Raw genomic sequence first — 22222 nt, forward strand, 5'->3', positions numbered from 1 at the left:
GTGCAAGATTCATAGTCAGGTTGAAATCCGCCTCTCAAAAAAGTTGCCCCAAAGAGATGCGCCATGCCTTTCACATCTAAGGGGTCCCCGACCCAAAAAACGTTGAAGACCCCTGCTCTAGCGAGTTAAAGTATTTTGCCTTTGTAGGGCAGAATAAGTTTGCGAAGGTCTTGAGATAGCTCTTTGCTTTTACTCATCATAAGATGTGTCTTATAATTTGCACTGACAGGGGGCTGGACTGCTTTTTAATTACTGATACTTTTGATACCTTTCCCTGTGTCATTATTACACATAACTTCTGAATTTCTGAACTTATTTGTTTTGGTTTCTTTGTATGTATGGATTACTTGGTTCACAATTTTTAAATAATCTTCTCATTGTGATTGCTTAACCTTATCGCAATAATTTCAGATCACCGCAATGATTGCATATGTCTCTAAAACACACAAGGGGGAGCTGCAGCGCCTGTATAAACAAGACAGTATCAGATGGCGCTTCTTAAGCCATTCAATACAGTGGAAAACAGCATTTAAAGAAATGCTGCAAAACTTTGATAAGTAGCAGTATGAACTGCCAAGTAAAACATACATTTACTGCCAAGTAAAACATACACAATTTTAGGAAAGTGAAGGATGCTATTCTTAAGGATCTGTAAGGAATTTATGTTTTTGCAGCCACTATAGACATGTGGTTCAGTACTAATATGACCTTTGCTAGGATTGGCTACTATTTAAGGCCTTTTCTGGTATAGTCAGTTTATTTTGATTGCATTTTTATTTTCAGTTATTTTTTAGACACTTTATTGTTTTATTTTTTATGAAGACTTTTTAGTTTTTGAAAGATAAATTCATTAAATAATTACTTTTAAATATGTGTATTAATATTTACTTCCAGGTAAACCCTGCAAAAAAATTAAATTTAAATAATCAAAACGTGTGAAAATTATTTCATGAACAAACAAAAAATGTATGAGAATTAATTGTCAAAGCAATAAAACAGACAATTAATCGTCATAACCGTCAAAACCCTAAAACAGGCAATTAATCGGCATAATCGTCACAATTTATAAGGCAATTAACCAACAGCCAAATTCCATAATAGTGACAGCCATAATTCTGTGAAAATTTCATGTCAATACCATCGTTGGAAATATATTTACTAAGAAAAATTGTGAGGTGTTCAATACTTATTTCACCTGCTGTATGTACTTTCTGTTTTCTAAACAAAAATACAGTTCTGGCTAGGGATGCACCGAATATTCGGCCACCGAAAATTTTCATCACAGAAACATACATCCGAAATGTTGTGATGACGCAAAAAGAAACCACGACCTGCACGTGCTTGTCTGAAGCACCGCCTTTTTGCTGATCCGAAAAAATGTACGGATCTGTGCCTCAAAAATTGTAATGTGATCCGAACTGTGAGTTTTGTGATCTGTCACACCCCTATAAAGTTAGTACACAGTGATAGCAATAAATAAATGCAATGGTACTAATAATTGGCATAATAATTTCTTTCGGCCTTGGTTTCCTCTTTTTCGGTTTCGGACAAGAATTTTCATTTTGGTGCATCCCTAGTACTGGCACAATAAGGTTTAAGACAAGTTGGCACATATGCCTCAGATTCGGCATTTTTATTGACCCACTCTGTAAAAACCGGGTAAAAGTCATTGTTTGGTAACTTACTGTTTTTAAAAAAAAAGTAAAGAATATTATGTGAAAATTTAACTTTGACATCTTTTAATATTGACTGAGTAAGGCCATGTAAAGAACTGAAATCTATTAGAAACCAATGAAATAAAACCCATAATTAAATTTTAAGACTTTAGCCTGGATTTGACAGATAGGGCCACATTTATTAGGCACAAATGAACTGAAATCTGCATATATAAAGCAGAGCTAAATCACCAAGAGAGATACAGCCTATCATGTCAGAGTACATACTCATCCACCTTAGTCACTTTGTCTCCCTCTACTGGCAGTAAAAGCGGACCTTGTTACGAAGCAAAAAACTCAAGCTTATTAGACAGTGACAGGGTCACAAAAATAATGGCTTTAGTAATCTCAGATGGCATGTCTACAGTTCACGGACTGCCTAATGTTTATTGTGCATCAAAATGGAAAAGGCCAAATTATCAAGCTCTAATCTGACGTATATGCAGTTTTACATATAGTAGCTCCATTCAGTATGTTCAAATTCATGTTAAAGTTTTTAAAGCATTTTTTTACTTTCCAAAAGCAAATTTCATAATTGTCACTGTGTTTCTACCTTATAGATCCTTATTAAAATTAAAATAAAATAAATATAAAATGTAATTTGAAGAGCCATCCATTCTACATTTGTTGGGTATTAGTGCTTCTTGTGTTTGTGCATTTTTATTCATACACTTCCTACAAAGTATGTTGTCCCCCAAAAATGTGTCATTTTTGGTCCCATCCATAACGCATGCATGTTTCCCTCATCTAAAATAGAAAACAGGAGTATAGAGTTTTTCTGATGTCTGTACTATATATTAAGGGGTTAGGGAAAAATAAACAGATTGTTCAATATATTGGTAACAAATGCATTCTCTGAAAATTGATATTTCAGATTTTAACTGCAAATGTCAAATCCATTTGCATGTTTAGATAATTAATTAATAAACAACTGTCTTCTGTTTTTTTTTTTTTTTGTTATGCACCTAAAATAGTCTGCACTTGGTCAGAGGTACTACACTTGAACTACAGTCTACAAAGACACATGCACTCTATACAACTATTCACTGAGGCTGCCGTGTCCTTATTTAAATAAACTGCCAGCGAGCCCTGTCTGTTTGGTTAGATAGTCTGGGTACAAGACCATCTTAAGTACATTTCCCCTAGAAAGACATCAAAGATTCAAGAAAGGGACTCCTAAAAAATCTGACCCTCTTAACTGTACTATTTTCTATTCTTAGCTCCAACATGTGCTTGACAGGTAAGTAAATGCGTGAGAGTATCTGTGTGAACTGTGTTTCAAGACCTGTGTCTCCAGCTCCAGCATCCTCTGTCTGGTCTCTCTTAGTTCAGCCTGAGCCTCGGCCTCTTTAAGCCTCACGCTCATCAGCTCGTCCTGCAGTTCGCTCGTTGCATTCTTTCGTGGGCTGTCTTTCCACCGGCCCGCCGTGCGCGCCAAATGCCTCTGCACACACCAGACACAAAGCTTTACTTAGACGTTTGTGAGTTAAATATAGACATGAAAAGGAAAGACAGTACACATCTCTTCCTCCATGGCCAAAGTTCAACATTAATGAGCTTATATTCAAGCATTATACTGTGTGACGTTCTCAAATGTATTGTTTAAGCAGACATATCGTTTAGATTGTTAGTTGACAATCCATGCAAGTTTGTTTATCTTAAATGAAAGAATGCATTTCAACGAGTGTGTATTTACCTGCCAGTGATCCTCAAGACCTCTGACCTGCTGTCTAAGCTCCTTAAGGCCTGTTATAGCCTCCGCCTCCCGCAGCTTTACACCAATTAGTTCTTCCTGTAAACGAACCACGTTATTCTCATCTGGCAGTGATGAGTTTCTCTAAAAATAGAAACAAATATGCACAAGGGGTTAGACAAAGTACACAAAGCAAGTGCTTGTATAGAATAACCTGAAGCCCTTTAACATTGACAGACTGTCAAGTGCACAATCTAAAACTGTGCTACATATTTCAACAGCAGAAGATCCAAGTAGGAGCCTTTTAGAAAGTATTTCTTCCAACCCCCAAATGGCTATTCTAAATTTTGCTAATTCCTACAATTCTTTCCTCTTTATTTACCCGTTAGTCTAAAATTTGATTTGCAAAAATAGGGTAATAAGGACTGAAATCTAATGCTGCGTACACACCAAATATGAAACATTGCGTTTCTTGCTATAGATTACTCACGGGATTTAACTTTGTGTCATGTAAATTTTTCACTTGAGATTTTCAACTTGCGTAGAAGACGTGTTTGAAGCGAATGCGCGTGTTTGCGGCTATTCCGCCCAATTCGCATCGCCTTGCATAAGTTGATTCACATCTTTGCATTGGTTTGTTATGTAATCTACTCAAGCAAATAGTTAAATTTGCTTCTGGTGTGTTCGCCCCGTAATGCTATTTTTATGTAGTTAAAAGCTTAAAACGTTTTTCCTTTGCATTTATGCCTAAAAATTTCAGATAGGCAAAATACGCTGTCAAAAAGATCCAGGTACACACGGACCCGCAAAGACTGAGCACTTTTTTTTATTACACATACAGTTGAAAGAAAAAGTATGTCAACACTTTGGGCTTACTTGGATTTCTTCATAAATTGGTCATAAAATGTGTTCTGATCTTCATCTAAGTCACAACAATAGAGAAACACAGTCTGCTTAAACTAATACCACACAAACATTATACGTTTTCATGTTTTTATTGAACACAACATGTAAACATTCATAGTGCAGGGTGGAAAAAGTATGAGAAACCCTAGGCTAATGACTTCCCCAAGAGCTAATTGGAGCCAGGAGTCAGCCAACCTGGGGTCCAATCAATGTGATCGGATTGAATGTGTTGATTACAGCTGCCCTGTCCAATAAAAAACACACACCAGTTTTGAGTTTGCTGTTCTGAAGAAGCATTGTCTGATGTGAACCATGCCTCGCACATAAGAGCTCTCAGAAGACATACGATCAAGAATTGTTGACTTACATAAAGCTGGAAAGGGCTACAAAAGTATATTTAAAAGCCTTGATGTCCATGTGTCCACGGTAAGACAGACTGTCTACAAATGGAGAAAGTTCAGTTTCCCTAGGCGTGGTCGTCCTGTAAAGATGACTGCAAGAGCACAGCGCAGAATGCTCAATGAGGTGAAGAAGAATCCTAGAGTGTCAGCTAAAGACTTACAGAAATCTCTGGCACATGCTAACATTTTTCAGAATGGACTTCATGGGCGGACACCACAGAGAAAGCCACTGCTGTCCAAAAAAAAAACATTGCAGCACATTTGAAGTTTGCAAAAGAGCACCTGGATGTTCCACAGCACTACTGGCAAAACATTCTGTGGACAGATGAAACCAAAATTAAGTTGTTTGGAAAGAATACACAACGCTATGTGTGGAGAACAAAAGGCACAGCACACCAACATCAAAACCTCATCCCAACTGTAAAATATAATGGTGGAGGGGCCATCATGGTTTGGGGCTGCTTTGCTGCCTCAGGCCCTGGACGGATTACTGTCATCGATGGAAAAATGAATTCCAAAGTTTATCAAGACATTTTGCAGGAAAACTTAAGACCATCTGTCCGCCAACTGAAGCTTAACAGAGGATGGACGATGCAACAGGACAACGACCCAAAGCATAGAAGTAAATCAACAACAGAATGGCTTCAACAGAAGAAAAAATGCCTTCTGGGTCCTGACCTCAACCTGATTGAGATGCTGTGGCATGACCTCAAGAGAGCGATTCACACCAGACATCCCAAGAATATTGCTGAACTGAAACACTTTTATAAAGAGGAATGGTCCAAAATTTCTCCTGACCATTGTGCAGATGTGATCTGCAACTATAGGAAACGTTTGGTTGAGGTTATTGCTGCCAAAGGAGGGTCAACCAGTAATTAAACCCAAAGGTTCACATACTTTTCCCACCCTGCACTATGAATGTTTACATGTTGTGTTCAATAAAAACATGAAAACGTATAATGTTTGTGCGGTATTAGTTTAAGCAGACTGTGTTTCTCTATTGGTGTGACTTAGATGAAGATCAGAACACATTTTATGACCAATTTATGAAGAAATCCAAGTGAGCCCAAAGGGTTCACATACTTTTTCTTTCAACTGTATACAGTACTGTGCAAAAGTCTTAGGCCACCATGCTACCATTAGATTTAACATTTGTTGTTTTTGCAATTATATAGTGATCACATATAATTATTTCTCTGTCTCTTTAGAATACAACCAGTAAAATACAGGACATGTGTATGTAGTATTAAAAACTGTATAAAAGTATGAAGTATTTAGGATAAACTCCCCTTCCACTTAACAGCAATAGCAGGAAACTGCAGGATCTCTTAAACCTGAATTAAATTAAATCCTAATTTCTAATTCAAATCGAATGACTTCAAGACATTCAGTCTCCTCAAAAAGCTCAAGATGTGTTTAATGTCAAGAGAGGTCACACTAAATACTGGCTGATGCTTGAAGAAGACATTTAATTTTGTGTACATATTTCCTGCATTTTCTGTTTGTATCTTAATAAAAAGAGTGAAAAAATATGGATGGACATTAAAACTTTGCTACAACAATACTAAGTTTTACAACCTTCTCCATGTCGAGGATTTTGTCTTGCATCTCTTTCAGGGCACACTGAGACTCAGCTTCCTTAAGTCTGGCCTGTACAAGCTCCCTCTCCAACTGCAGAATGAACTCCTCAGAGTAACGCGGGTTCATTTTCTAAATTAGGAATGAAAAGAATCAATCAATCAAAAGGCAATACAAACTTAACCAGCTAGTAATCATGCATGCATTTTAAATTTCCAGACAATCTTCAGATTTGCAAGATTTGAAATTGCAGCAAACAGAAAGAACGCTGTTCAAACGCTTGTGGTTTTACCAACAGCCACATTAAATCATAATAAGATCACCACACACAACCTTATGTAAAACAGCACTTTCTGCACTGCATATGACACATTATCTTCTTCCCTCTGTGTTGAACATGTGCACATTAATAAATGATGAGCCATTTTCTACCATTTTATTGACAGTGTGGATTTAGATCATAGATATACATACAGTACACATGAGCCCATTTAGCATAGATGTGCATGCAAATGTCCTCTGCTGTTCTGCAGTCATGCATGCAAACAGCTTCATTACAAGAGCTGCCAATTTCAGCTCTGTGGTCCCACAGATTTTGTTGCTAGGCAACACAGAAACCATCAAGTACGACAAATGTACACCGTTCGTCTGAGCAGGCCTCTCATCCAAAAACAGCGATGTCTACGAACGGTCCTTACCAAATAGGGCTGACGTTGGAGCTGTCGGATGGTGTTTTGCGCCTGCTCCAGCTGTGCACTGGTCTCTTCGTTCTGTTGTTTAACTGTGGCCAGTTCCCGCTTGACCAGATAGTTCTCCTCTGCCTCTTGGGCTCGAGTCACCTGACCCTGACGTGACCAATTACGGATGAGGGGTGAGCGGAAAAATGAAATGGGCGGAAATGGATGCATGGGTGGGAAAAACAAATGCTTTATCTCAAGCTCTGTTGTGGCAACATGCTGTTAGCAGTTTTAGGCTTTAAATTATTTTTATTGAATTTTTTTATGGGAATTATTGCAGTATTTCACCAATGATCAGAGTGCAGCCCGAAGATAATAAGCATAGTGATGCCTTCTTCCCAAAATTCAGAATTTGCCTTATTTTTACTGTTGATAGTGAGTCTCTTATGTTAGATGTGTAACATTTACGCTAATTAATGAAATGAAGCAAAGCTAAAGATAGAACTGGTGAAAGACAGCTCGAAAAGCGGAGAGGAGAGCGAAAATTGTACCTGAATCAATCTATCTGCCAAAGAAGCACTTTCCTAAAAACAGAAAATCCATAAAAGGAAAAGCAAAGAGAAATAAGAGACCAGAGGATATAACAACACAGAACAAAATAATAAGATTGATTTGACAGAAAAGTGTTCTTTTTCATACCCCTATTATTTTACAAAATATGGCACTGTTCTAAATGAACATTTAATAGATACATATTGAAACATGGTGGGGTGGGGTAGAAAAGGAACATGATGGTGGTCATAATGTAGCTATTGAAACATTGACAGAGGTAACACAAAGCAAGACTATGGCACCATAACAGGGTGAGAAAAAGTTTAGAAGGAGACCAAGCAGAAGACAAGTCAAGCAAAAAGTAAGAATAGACTAAATGCGTGTATGTATATATAACTTAGTGGGTCTGATGTGTTTGATTGAAATGTTTTTTGTGACAAACACAGAGTCAGTCCACAGTTAGGAACCAGATGCTGTTTCATGCTGAGAAGAGTTGGAAGGCAAGTAGAGACGGTTTACAAGCAATGTAATGCTTTTGTAACTGACTATTGTGTGCCAATGGCCCATTTCTGATTTCATGCATGACACAAACAAGCCATAAAAGTATCTCATACAGCAGTGCAGGGTTTGGGCTTTTATGGTGGCTCAAAAACAGCCTGTCAGGCAACTGCTTTGGCTTCAATTAGTACATGTAAAGGAAAAGTGTTCATACCCATGTGCTAATCCAAAAGACCTAGGCGGTTATTTCCTTGTTACCCGTGTTTACTTACCAGCTTCACAGAATTAACAACAACAAATGTCCAACAGGTTTTTTAATTACATGCAGGCAGACGTGTCAGTTATGAAACACCCATTCGGGTGTGCATGCGTTTGTTATTGATGACAGCAATGGCGGACGGAGGACGCAAGGAGACGAGCCATGAACTGATTGAAGACACTCAAATATGGGAAGATATTTGAGACATGATGGCGAGCGCATGTGTTCGATTGGTGAATGATTTAAACGAAGGAGCTTGCCCCGCCCCTTCTTAAAGCACCATTCTTGATCACTTTCTTTTTCCAAAGTGTCTATTCGCTGCTTTAGAAGTCTGTTTTCTGTGCGTAGTCTCTGTAAGAGAGGGTTAATAAAAACACTGTCAAAGAGCAGTCAACATAATATTAGGTAATAGATGAAGAGTTTGGTTCAAAAAGGCAATAAATCCATTTTGACTAATTTTGGTAAAAACGTGTTTTCTATACCTAGAAAGTGACAAGATGAAAACCACTATTTTCTGTTAAAAACTTTCACATAGCATCTTTAGGTAATACTAACATAAAAAATTCAAAAACTCAAAGATTTATTACAAAAACAAATTATTTTCCACAAAATGCAATAAATAAAGTTTTTTTTCAAAACGCTATAAATCTATTGAATCAATGCATACATGAGCATTCATCTTTACCATGTTATATTAATTTAGTTGACTAGTGGTATACACTGATTATACATTAATCAAAACACTTACTTTGGCATATTAATAACACTGCGGTTATACTTAGGATGTCGTCGCTTAACATTTTTTGCAGTGATCAGCTGTAAAATGTTTTGGTCCTGCTGGATTTCGTTGGCTTTGCGTAAAATAATGGACAGTTTTTCCTAAAATCCCCTGGGGTCAATGTGTTAGCATGAGAGCAACTTCATGTTACAACCAGCATTTTCCGTCTCACGAGTGCCTCTCACGTAAATTATTAGATGTTGATAGCTTACGTTTCTTTCCCGTCACAAAAAAACACCACAGGTTTAGCAATGCCATCAAAGTATTATTTTGTTTTTGTTTGTTTGTTGATCACGAAGTACTAGATGAGGGACACTAAGATTCTGTGTATTCAATGCGCCGCCATCATTGTTTACAATGTGTGGAATGGAGCGCTGTGATTTGTTGGGATTTATTGCATTCTGTAGAAAAGGAGGAGTGGCGTTTATTGCCTTTTGTTGAAAAAGGAAGAAAAGATGACAGAATAACACGGCGGATATTGTATTTTGCGTAAAATTAAGAATTTACTTTTAAATACTGACCTGATACAATACTGATTTTGCCAGTAACTCTTTTTTTTTTTTTACGTTTATCGCGTATTGGAACCAAACTCTTCATATGTACTAGACAGTGCTGTATTCAATGTGTGACCCTTCGTGTGAAAACCCAGCTTAGGTTTTCTACACTAAATCATCCTACATAAATGTAAAGAACATTCTGTGAAAATATAACTTTGATATCTTAGATCTTAATTGAAGACCTGAAATGAAGTGAAATCAACCTTTGATGAGATTGAGACTTAGCATGGATTTCACAGGCAGGGTGACATGCAGTATGTTGGTTGAATTCGGAAAGTGCAAATGTTAATGGGATATGTCACACCTTGATCTCCACCTGTTCCTCCATCTCCTTGGTTTTGATTGTAGTGTATTCTTTCTCCAATCTAAAAACAAAAGGTATAATAAAACTTCATCAATTCAAAAAGCTTAAAACCATACTAATAAAAACTGATTAATCCTTGTGTATGTAAGACTTACTTTTTCATTTTCTTGGCATTGTATTTGACTTGATAAGCAGCTTGAATTACTTTGTCTGGTCCACTTTCCAGCTGGTAAGGGATGATCTTCTGAAAGTGCTGCAACAGAGAACAGAAAGCTTTATTATTATCAAATATTTTTTTTTAATGTGTGTTATGTTGATAAAACAAACAGAAATGTCTTCCTATTGTTTATTCAAACTCTATGTACTTTTCCACGAGAACCTTTCTGCACATATAAGAATCCTCAAGCAAATACTAGATGATAAATATGATTTTGTATACTTTTCCTAAGTGTGTGTTTCTTGACCAATAATAAACTATATTTTATCGTCAAGAAAAGAAGGTATTTATAAATACTACACCTGCAACATCCCCTCCATGTCCAACTGCATTAGTTCAGCCTGATTCATCTGCAGGATGGCCATTCCCACACGAAACACTATTTCTAAACCCTATGAAGACACCCACTGGTGAAAACTCGAGTTTAAATATATATTTGCAGTAGCATAATTGATCCAACAGGGGGCAATAACAGACCATTAAAATACATCAGTATGCTGTTTTCAATTACCTTATGCATGCAAAAAATTTGACTAAATGTATTAAAATAAGATGTCGTGGGAGAGAGAAAGCAAGAAAGAGAGAGAGAGAGACAGACTAAATCTTCTTACCTCACACATGAAAATGTCAAAGATCCTGGTGGCAACAGGAAGAGGAAATGAGGTAAGAAAGATGGTGAGGAACCAGGATGATGCATACATGGAGGTATGGAAACTCTGGGCCTGGAAGTGCACATAAAGCTCTGGGAGCTGCTCCTGAAAGGAGAAACCAAATCGGTGAGACCTTCAGATGACTCCAACAAAGAACTCCAAATACTGTGTAATTCATAACCGCAGTGTTTGTTTATTCTTAACGCCATTCCAGCATCTAAGGTTATATTCATGAAGAGAACTGGTTAAACCCTACAGCTGATCCCCACACACGTTGGGGAAGTGGTAATTTGGCATCTCCAATTCAACATACCTGCATGTTTCTGGCCTGTGTGAGGAAACTAAATAGGTTTAATAGAATAAAGTGACATGTCATAAAAGTATCAAATGTCATATAAATGTATTTTTATAGTACATAATGCCCCTGACACAAAATATGCATGTCATGTCACTGACTGACACATTTCTTAGCACCTGGCTATGTTTTTAAGCAGAGCTGAACTTTATGTGTATGTTGGTTTAACATCCGTCACTGGTGATATTCAGAAATCGTGATGCTAATATTGTGCTCCTTCTTGCTATGAGACAACAGTGCTACCCACTGAGCCACAATGCCGCCCCCAACACTGCGGTTAATGCTGATTAGTAAAGTCTTCATATAAGAAAAGTTGACAGTATAATGTTACTAAACATCGGTCAAATTAAGTTTGAATTTCATTGACCAATTAAGTCACTGACCTGAATCATACATTCAAACTGGTACATGCAAAGACCCAGTTCAGCCATACTGGGTTTAAAAAGTTCTCTCAGCCTGTAGTCCTGCATCAGTTTCACAAACACACAGAAAGCTTCCTCTTCTGGCATCTAGTAAGGAAACAATATTTATTCACACAATCGCAGAGTGGAACAGTAGTATCGAGAAATACAAAAAGCAAACACTTAGACGTGATTACAAAATTTTGCATAATTTCATGCGGTTGAATGATTTAATTATTATCATCTTGACCCTAAAAATAATACTGCTTGTTAAAAAACATTCAATTTGTAAATACATTTTTGTGTTACCTGCATAAGAAGAAGGCCAACAATGAAAGCACTTCCCTGACAGTAGCCAACCTCTCTATCAACCAGAGAATAAGCCTTCATAACAAGATATGTCTGAATGCCGAGCTCAGATCAGTTATAGGTCAATTAAGGGCTAAGAGCAGTGTCAACTCTGTTAATTCTCAACACAACTCATACAGCCTGTAAACAACCTCCAGTGGTGTATCTATAGGTGCAGTTTTCCTTCTGTATGCTGGTTTTAAAAAAAGATAAAACAGGCTGTAAGTTCAAATCCTGAAACTATAAACTACAGATTCACTGATATATCAGCCGATTTTCGATCCACAGCATAGCATAAAAGGGCAAACGACTAGTTTAATAATTAACTCATACAAAATATAGTTGTCATACATGCATAAAAAAAATCTTTGTGATAATCACGTGAGTGACAACCCGACACTCTGTGAGCCATTTGTGTTAATAAGTTTGTAATGTCTTATAAATCATATACAAGTTAATGTTGTTAATAAATTTGACAGCAAAAATAACCTCTCAAGGTTGTCATGTTGTCTTATTTGCATTGTTTTACCCGTTCTTTCTTTTGATATATTGTTTGTTTATATATTTAAAGAAGAACATTTTCTGGAAGGCTTTTGTAAAAAATCATGAAAAATGCTGGCGCTGGCTGGCAACTTTTTTTTTTAAACGCTGGCGGCGAAAGAGTTAACGGATCCAAGGCACACTGTAAAACATTCTTTGCTGCCTTAAATTTTTTGTTTAATCAACTTAGAATTACAAGTCATTTCAACTATTATTTATCTTACCAAGAGATGAGTTGCTGCAATTTATAAAATGAAGTTGACATATATTTCAACTATATTTTATAAGTTATAACAACTCAACTGTAAATAATAATAAGTTGAAATGACTTTTAAATCCAAGCTGATTAAACAAAAAAATTAATTAATTACATTTTCTTTAAAAAATCCAGATAATTTACTCACCACCATGTCATCCAAAATGTTGATGTCTTTCTTTGTTCAGTCGAGAAGTTATGTTTTTTGAGGAAAACATTTCAGGCTTGCTTTTTCTCATTTTAATGGACTGTAATGGAGCCCAACACTAAAAAGTTTTAATGCACTTTAAAATTGCAGTTTCAAAGGATTCTAAATGATCCCAAACGAGACATAAGGGTCTTATCTAGCAAAAGGATTGTCGTTTTGGCAAGAAAAATAAAATATGCACTTTTAAACCACAATTTCTCGTTTTCTTCAGTCCTGTCACGTGTTACATGAAACGCAAATTTGCGGACCATTTTAAACAATAAACTGACCCAAAGAAATTAATTAGTATCATTCGACATACAACAACGTCGGAACGGTCCTCTTTCTCCACACTTGTAAACACTGGGGCGTAGTTTCGCATACATGATCCGTGACCTCTTGATTTGATGTCGTATTTCGTGAGGTCACGCTGGTGCGTCACAGGACCGGAGGAAGATGAGAAGTTGTGGTTTAAAAGTGCATTTTTTGTTTTCCTATAAAAACATAATTTCTTCTCGACTGAACAAAGAAAGACATCAACATTTTGAATGACATGGTGGCGAGTAAATTATCTGGATTTTATTTAAGAAAATGGACTAATCCTTTAAGGCAGCAAATAATTGTTTACAGTGCATGTTCAATGAAAATTATTTGATGACGCAGGAATAAACTAGCAAGTACATAAAACATGATCTCAACAATGATTTATTTTAATGGAAAAATGTAAATAAGTTAGTGATAAACACTGGTAGAAAAATAGGACACTTAACACTAACTGACCAAGCAACAATTAATAAATACATGACACAACAACTGCCCTACAAAGGCAAAAGACACAATATTTTGGACATTCAAGACCTCCTTTATCATGTGGATAAGTATTTTGAGTCAATTTCGTAGTTTTTTCGATAAAAATAACTATCATGAAAAAAATAACAAAAATGTAATTTTTCTCAGTCTTTTTTTTGTATGGATCAGTCCATTTTGAGATTTTATTATTTAATTCACTGATAAGTAAACAATCCTGGCTTTCCATTCCTTAAATTGTGCTCCACACCATTGATGCAGCAAGGAGAAGACCTACCTTCATAACATTAAAGAGCACCTCTTGTCCCAGACTGTCCTTCTCCTTAAAGAACTCGTGTTCAGGGTAAGTCCGGGCAATGTCCCTGCGGATGAGTTTTTCACAGGGCGAGGTCATCTTCAGCAGCTCAGAGTATTGTTCCTTTATGGGAAGACTCTGGGCATTGCATAACAGCTGCCACACTATTGCTCGGAAGTGATGGGGAATGCCTTTCCTAACCAAATCCTATGAACAAACATAAACCATTGATTTAAATATCGCCCATAAAAGTGTGGACACAACATCCTGAGATAACAAAGGAATTTTTTTATTGTGGTATCATTTACTCGTGTTGTTTCAGACTTATTAGACTTTCCTCAGTGTAACACAAAGGGACAAGGCCGAATGCCAGGGACTGACAGATTCAAACCTGAGCACGAACATTCTTTAAACATTCTTGCGATCAATGCAAAAAGTCATATGCGGTTTTGAAAAGACATGAGTAACTAACAACAAAATATTAACTTGTGACTGACCCTTAATGAGCAATGGTTCAACATAATATTTGTTTATCTGAAGGATTAGAGTACACATCAAAAGGTTTTCAAGCATTTTGATGTTTTCCCAAGAGAACAGGATTTTTTCTCTGCTTAATATAACCTTCTCAGAGATTTCTACAGCACAGCTCAGCGTTTTTGTAAATGACAATTATGTCTGACATGATAAAGCCATTTCCTGTGTTCATCTGCTCAGGAGAACATGGAGTCCGACTGCTGATTTCCACAGCTGGTCATTCCAGCAGGGGTTCCAGACAAGAGTCCACCTACACACAGTTTTAGTGCTGAGATTCATCAAAAGCCCTCTGGTGTGTGCTAGAGATTGCCTTTGTTAAATCACAAGCCCTTACAAAAGCCTTCTGTTACTGCTTGGCTAGAAGACATCCAGCCACCCCATGGCTCTTAAAAGAGGGCCATACAGTAACATGCTGCATACACACAAACTTTGACTTTGTACTCTTTGTCTTACAGTAGGCTGTTATGTTTCGTGAGAAACCTACATTGCTGTGCAAAGGAAAAAATTTGCATAAGTGGGCGCTTGTAATATGATGATACAGGAGAGGATAACATCATTTTTGTCTTTCCCCAACGCTTTTTTGTTATTGTGAGATAACAAAGAAGAAAGTAGAGAAAATTTAAGAAGCTATGCTTCAAATGAATGACTTGGATATGGATGAAGGCGGATAGTGGGCTTGAACGTGAAATTACAAGGTTTAAAAAATTAGCATTACAACATATTTGGTTTTGTTTAAATATCTGCAATTACTGGACTTCTGACAATCAAAACAAATTACTTTGTCAGGAAATTGTGTAAATGTAATGCACTGCAAGTCACTATGAATATGAGCATTACAAGGTATACATTTTTATAATCAGAATGTGTGTTCCCTGGGTTCAAGCCCATGACCTTTTGTGCTGCTAATGCAATGCTCTACCACTGAGCTATACAAAAGCACTTACACTGCATCAAGTATTTCGCTTCCAAAAGATTAAGTAAGAGATAATGTATAGGCTGTTGGTTGTTATCAAAAAAATAAGCCCTGAGAGTGTGATCAGGACCTGACACAAAGCAGAGGGTCTTGTTTCACACTAAAGGTAATGTAAGGTAATGAACATTAAAGGGACAATGATATTACGCAGTGCCTGAAAATAGTCCCCTGCTGTTGAACGTAACCAAGGGGACTATTTTCAGGCAGTGCGTAATAACACTACGCCTGCTACAGCCATGTTACAGCAGCAAAGTCCTTGATTATTACGCCAGAATGAGAGTATAGTTTCTAGCCATATCTGCCTAGAACATTGCAACTTTAAATTTTCCGTCGGTCTTAGTACACGATTTCAATAGTTTTAAACAGGAAAAATATCCAAACTCTTTGGTTATTTTTAGCGTGATGCTAATGGTCTAATCAGACTCAATGGATTGTGCTAAGCTATGCTAAAAGTGGTACCGCCAGACCTGGAGATCAGCTGAAAGGATTCCAAAACGGTAAAAATCAAATGTTTAACTGTAGGGAAGCTGGAAAATGAGCATATTTTCAAATAAGGTGAAGGATCTCTTTAAATATTTATTTGAAATATTTTATTTGCTTTTTTAAACAAATTCAGATCTAATGCAAAGAAAACCTGTTTACTTTTGGTTTTAAGATAAGAGAAGACGTTCAAATATCATGAACACAATATTAGGTTTAATCATTTGTAAATATTACAATTATTTTTGAGTAATATTAAACTGTACCCATCAAAACGATTTGGCAGCATCCGGGTTATGATGTGGGGTGGTTTCCAAGACAGGGATTAACTTAAGCCAGGACTAGGCCTAACACTGAAAAAAATGATTCATTGAATTTAATAAATTTTTTTAAGGTAAGTGGTTGCAATCAATTTATTTAAGCTACATTTAAACAAAAAAGATTAGTAAAGTAAAATAAAATATAGAACTTTTGTTTAAATGTAGCTTAATTAAATTGATTGCAACCACTTACCATAAAAAAATTGATTAAATTCAATGAATTTTTTTCAGTGTACTTTAATTATGAAATATAACTAGTTTAAACAAACATGCCTTCCTAAAAACATTACTTGTGTGCATTTTGAGGCAAAACAAAGGGGACTGATGTCTTTTAAGATATGTCAGTGCAAGTTGTTTTCAGTTTGGACAGCTCTTACATTTATTTTAGTCTAGGACTAGTCTAATCCCTGTCTTGGAAACCGCCCTTTAATGATCACCTAAAAATACCCTTTAAACGCTGCGAAAGTGCGAATAACAATAACAATAGTATTTATTTTTTTTAGATCTTCAGAACCCTAAATATTTAATGGCAATCTCAAACTTGAAGGATTTGATGCTGTTTACTAAAAGCGCACATGCTAGTTTTACAATTAAGCTTCTTTAACATATACCATACAGATTATTTATAAAAGCTTTACGTCTAAATTAACTCACATATTTACATTAGGTGATGTTTTCTTTCACTTTCATGGTCTTGTGTCACACTACATTCACAGTCCATAATGTTTGGTGTGCTTTGCTCTAAAATTCCCATGAGGACCAATAAAACGTATAGTCTACCATTCTGATCAAACGACTGCATGAGATCTAGAGTTCCATATGTGGTCATTTAAAGGAGCATTTGACCCGTAGAAACATTAATCTTTATTGAAAGTGTCATATTTGTAGTCGAAATGTAACATACATTTAGAATTTGGCACCTATTTGACAGAGAAAAAGGGTGTTTGTAGTCTCACTCCCTCAACAAAGATATTGAACTTCCTTCTTTCAATGATGCAAAATGATGATTTTTACATCATTGAAAGAAGGAAGTGCAACACTGAAATCTGTATTTCTCCTGTCTCAGCGGCAACTGAGAAAATGATGCATGACCATTCAAAAACATGACTGGGGTTCTAAAGCGCGATTTATAGTCGTGCGTAGGTTCTGTGCCGTAGCTACGGCGTAGGCTATCCGTAGCCTGTGCGTAGCTCTGCATAGCCTGACGCGCAACTCACAAAAAACTTAACAGCGCATCAGATGTACGCGGACCGCAAGCGCTGTGATTGGTCCACCAGAACCCCTCCCGTAAGGTAAAAAAACTGCGTCATAGGTATTTCCGTTTGTGACGGTGAAAACAAAGATGGGGCAAGTTGAGGAGTGATTTAACTCAAACTGCATCAAAAGTCGCTGTTTATTTACTTCCATCATTGCTGGTCTTCTCAAATTATACACAACAAGATGCTGTTTCTTCTTCGTTTGTGGGTTAGCTTGCTAAGCTGCTTCTTCTTTCACGATTGTGCTGCTACTGTGGTTACACACGTGGATACTGCCTACCAGCGGTCGCACGTGTGTTTGCACGTCGACGCGGACGACGACGCAAAAGTATAAATGAAAACCGACGCGGAACCTACGCCGTCGCTGCTACGCCGTAGGACCTACGCACGACTATAATGAGCCCTTAACTATACAAAGCTTTATGCAAATGGTTGAAGTGTCCCTTTAATACATGGCATAAACCTCATTTTTACACACAACCAGTCTTGTTACCTTTAGTTGCTTTTCCTTCTTCTTCCGCACGTCTTCCCACTCATTGACGATTCGTCCCCACATAATCCATGTATCCTCCTCCAAGTGTGATAAGTTGGAGGAGGCTGATGAACTGGACACCAGCGAGGAGCCACTGTTCCTCCGTGAGCCATTTACGGAACGTAAAGATTTACTGTCTGTCTCCAACAACCTGGAAAGATAACCATACGTTCATATATAGACTAAAACAAATAAGTGTAACCAAAACTAAAGCTACATCCAAAAAAATGATGATACAGTGCAAAGGCAAAACATGTATTTCCTTTAAGAGAATCAGACACATCATGTAATGCGGTAACAGTCACACAACTAAAATAAAACAATCTGTCCAGTTTTAAGGAAGTCATCAAAGTTCATTGTTAGTAAACTCAATGGCGAACAGGTTTTAGGGCAGAGAATGAAAGGTGACTTCCACCCATTCTATAAAAGAACACTGGTAATGTAATTGTTAACAAACTAAGGGCAGTGTCTTCAATCCAAAGTTTTGTTTTAGGCAGCTTTGAATGCAAATTCACAACATACCAACATTGATACTGTATAAATCACTAACAAAAGCAGACTTTAGATCACAGAGTAATACTTTGTGTTAAACAGCACTATTGGAGTAAAAGCAGGGGTGGTGTTTGTGTTTCGCAGCATTCAGACCAAACACCAGAAATCAACAGGCTATTATGATGCTCATTAAATATAATTGTAAATATTTTTAGTAGAACATATCTGAACATTGGTACATCACTAATAGGGATAATTTACACGTGTGTTCGACTTCATGCTATATCACAGGGACCGACAGGCGGATGACATCGAAGTGCCGTGAGAGTGGTTAGAAAGCAAACTCTTCCGATGATTTCCCGACTCACCCTTGTGATACCTCACAATTCTCCCCCACACTCGAGCTATGCATATTGCATACATTATTCCAGAAGTAATAAGACTTGTTCTCTGTGAATAAATAAACATGTTCTGTTCCACTGGGAAATAGTAGCGCAGTCGAAGTGAATTGTATTAATTATTTGCTCGCATTTTTGGCCACTTCTGCACGATGACAAAAGTAAGACTTGTTTATGCTTTTAGCCCTGTTTTACTAAGAGTTTCATTTAGTGTTTTAGTCTAAGTTGGTTCTAGGGATGTCAATTTATGCAATTTCCCATATTCGATGATCATTTAAATTAACGATCAATCAATCGAATAATCGTTAACAGTAAGAGTGCAATAAGCCTTTACTGCAGTGGCATATAGCCAATGACATAAAAGTGTGCATAAAAACGACAGCTTCCTCACGCGAATTAAAAGATTTTATTTTGTTTAAATAACATGCTAGTGGGATTGTAAAATGAGTCAATGTAGTTGTTGTTATGATAAAATCATCAATTTAAACTTATCTCATAATGAAATATAATGACTAATAGACACAGTGTATAACTCCGCCTCACATGGGCACTCTGCAACAGACGCAGGAAAGTCCATGTCAAAATAACAGTTTTATTATCATCAAGTGTTATTTATCAAGTTGTTTACCTCGCTTTCCGAGTCGTTGATACACTGTTTGTAATTATATCCAAGAAGCACACGAAGGGCACTTTTCTCGTCGTCACCTCAGCTTTAGTCTCAGCCTCAGACGTCACGCCCACAAACTGTTGGCTGAACGTCTGATGTTTTTCGTACACTTTTCTGGAAACCCTGTGAGAATGTTAAAGTCGTCTTTGATTGGTTGGAAAAAAACGGATTTCCAGGAGACGCGAGTGTCGCGATTAGTTTCGGTCCCTGGAAAACAAAGCTCTGACGTTCCATTGAGGAAGAGAATCAGTCGTGTTCACGTGGATAATAATGAGCAGTTATCATGATCAGCTAAACATTGGATTCTCAAAAATATGCATAGTTCGCGGCATCGACTCTCTAAAAGACGTCCAAGAGTTTTCTTTAAGGCAGTTAGTGGAGTTTAAAAGTTTGGTTCTCCTGAATTGCTTGTATGTGTTAAAAAGTGGAGAGATATGCTTCAAACAGACGTTTAACAGGATCGTCTCATTGGTGTGGCTGTTGATGAAGTGCTCAACGTTGTCCTATGGTGAGTAATGTTGTTTATTTAGATACTATTTGGTTGCGGCTGGTTATTTCAATAACTGACTTGTTGCCAGCCGGCTCGTTATTGTGGGGAGTCCGAAACGTGACGCTAGACAAAACAAACTGTGATTGGTTGTTTGACATGTCGGTCAAACAGCTCGTGGGCGGGCTTTGTCCAGAAAAAGCAGCGAAAAACACAATACCCTCATTATTGAAGGTCTGGCTACGCGAGACTACCTCAGCTTAGACGTACTTTCAGCAATGATGCTTATATTACGGAGATGCCAACCTTCCATTAGAAAACACGCAGCGCCTCAGCCAGTCAATAATGATGATCAGTGATATATGTTGCGGGCATTCAGGGTGTAACGACAGTCAGTTACAGTTTACATTTGACAGTTTCTTGCCATAATTTAAGATTACATTTTAATCTGTTCATTAAAAACGGCTTCTGGTCTCCTTCTCTGTATATATCAGCGTTGCTATGCTAATCTTGCAGGCTTCCCCGAAGAGGGTCTTTGCTTTCAGTATCCTAAACGTATTTGCATTTTCTGCGTCGGACCCTGTCAGATCCACTGCGGATGTAATTTCATTGCGTTGGCAGCCAGCCAGCCTCGTCTCGCATGACGTTAAAAACCACATGCGTGTGCTTGGCATCGAGCATCGCTGTGATCATAGCTAGTAGTTTAACTTTTGCGCGCTCGCTTAATTTTTTTTCTCCGACTGTATGTGTTTTGCGCAGGCGCCGCACACACGTGCATGATCTTGTTTTTCAACAATCGTTAAGTTTTATCGAGTAAATTCTTATCGACAATTAATCGAAGATCGATTAATTGTTAACATCCCTAGTTGGTTCTCATGTGCTCTATCACATCATTTAAAAGTCTTTATTGTGTGTTTATTGGCGGTTGTCATGACACGATTTGTAAAGGGATGTCACAATATGTATTGATATTATCTTGTTTTAGTTTATCTGTTGATGGAGTTGCACTTGGTTAAGAATTACAACATTTGAAAAGCATTTTAAACAATCACAATTTTCAGTTTCTGTTTTTGTTTTTCATTTGATTTGCTTTCATATTGTTGTCTGCAAGTGTACATCGGTGCAATCTTAGTATGATTTTGTACAGGTTGGTGGAGTATGTAATTGTTTTTTTGAGAATGGCCTTCTTGTACGATGAAATTTTGCCATACCCTAGGTTTTCGTGAAACACCGCCACTGAGTCAAAGGGCCGGCGCAATACAGCGCAAGTGTTTTTGATCAACGCAGTCACGTTGTTTAAATAGCAAATGCATAAGCACCCATTTGTGCTTCCAGGGGCATGTTGGCTTAAAAACAATTTGTGTTCAGGCGCATTGTTGGCACGTTGCTATTTTGAAGCAACTATAATAGACTATGCCATTGACCAAACTAAAACATTAGTAGGCTAATATGCGCCTATAAACGAAACAACAATGTACATTTGCTTATTACACACATGGAAATGTAAATTATTAATATTAAGTCTCTAAGTGAGGACAGTTGACAGGACTTTAGAGGGCATGAAGTTGAGATCAGCTGGCAGAAGAACTGCTTCACCTGTAGCCTGGTAGGCAGATTTTTTGCCTTTTTATTGCATTCATTGTATATGATGACTTTGTACTAGCAAAAGTGGATTCGGACACGCCCTAAGCGCCGTGTGATTTAGACCATGCGCTTAGATTGTTAAAATGGGGCCCAAATTATGTCAGACTTCAAACTGAAGTATTTAGGATGAGCAACTGACTATTGTTATGACTGTCTGTTCTAGTTTGGGAATGTTATGGTAGATGGTTATAAATGGAAAAGCCATTTTAACTGCCTAGTGTATCGAATGCAAAACTTTTCTCTAAGACAAAATTAGCATCTTCACAATATACAAATAGGAAAACAAAAACTCACTAATAACAAAACATATCTTTTAGCAAAACACTAAACTCTCAAAAACTCTCAAAAAAAGTTATACAACTTATATTAAAAATTAAGCTAGAGTGTGGAGGTGATTTTATTGTTATACTGGCCTTGAATCAGCTGAAAGAAAGGAATGCAATGTTCTAGAATAACCTTAACATT

General features: G+C 37.1%; 1 protein-coding gene across 6 annotated transcripts in view; it reads right to left on the reverse strand.

Annotated features, from left to right (window-relative positions):
• The window catches only part of evi5b (ecotropic viral integration site 5b), a 68655-nt gene that overhangs the window by 19908 nt on the left and 26525 nt on the right, over positions 1-22222 (reverse strand). For 5 of the 6 annotated variants that reach the window (XM_073870176.1, XM_073870173.1, XM_073870174.1 and 2 more), the window contains 14 exons: positions 18031-18220; positions 13957-14181; positions 11851-11925; positions 11524-11649; positions 10747-10890; positions 10438-10527; positions 10074-10171; positions 9919-9979; positions 8570-8630; positions 7522-7547; positions 6992-7138; positions 6294-6425; positions 3412-3552; positions 3001-3159 (listed from right to left, as the gene is read on the reverse strand). In XM_073870176.1, coding sequence (XP_073726277.1) covers positions 3001-3159; positions 3412-3552; positions 6294-6425; positions 6992-7138; positions 7522-7547; positions 8570-8630; positions 9919-9979; positions 10074-10171; positions 10438-10527; positions 10747-10890; positions 11524-11649; positions 11851-11925; positions 13957-14181; positions 18031-18220 — 1675 coding nt within the window. The remainder of the gene's footprint in view (positions 1-3000; positions 3160-3411; positions 3553-6293; positions 6426-6991; positions 7139-7521; positions 7548-8569; positions 8631-9918; positions 9980-10073; positions 10172-10437; positions 10528-10746; positions 10891-11523; positions 11650-11850; positions 11926-13956; positions 14182-18030; positions 18221-22222) is intronic. The other variant, XM_055212450.2, reaches the window with a different exon arrangement.

The sequence above is a fragment of the Misgurnus anguillicaudatus genome, chromosome 8, assembly GCF_027580225.2.
Source record: "Misgurnus anguillicaudatus chromosome 8, ASM2758022v2, whole genome shotgun sequence".
NCBI classification, from domain to species: Eukaryota; Metazoa; Chordata; class Actinopteri; order Cypriniformes; family Cobitidae; genus Misgurnus; species Misgurnus anguillicaudatus.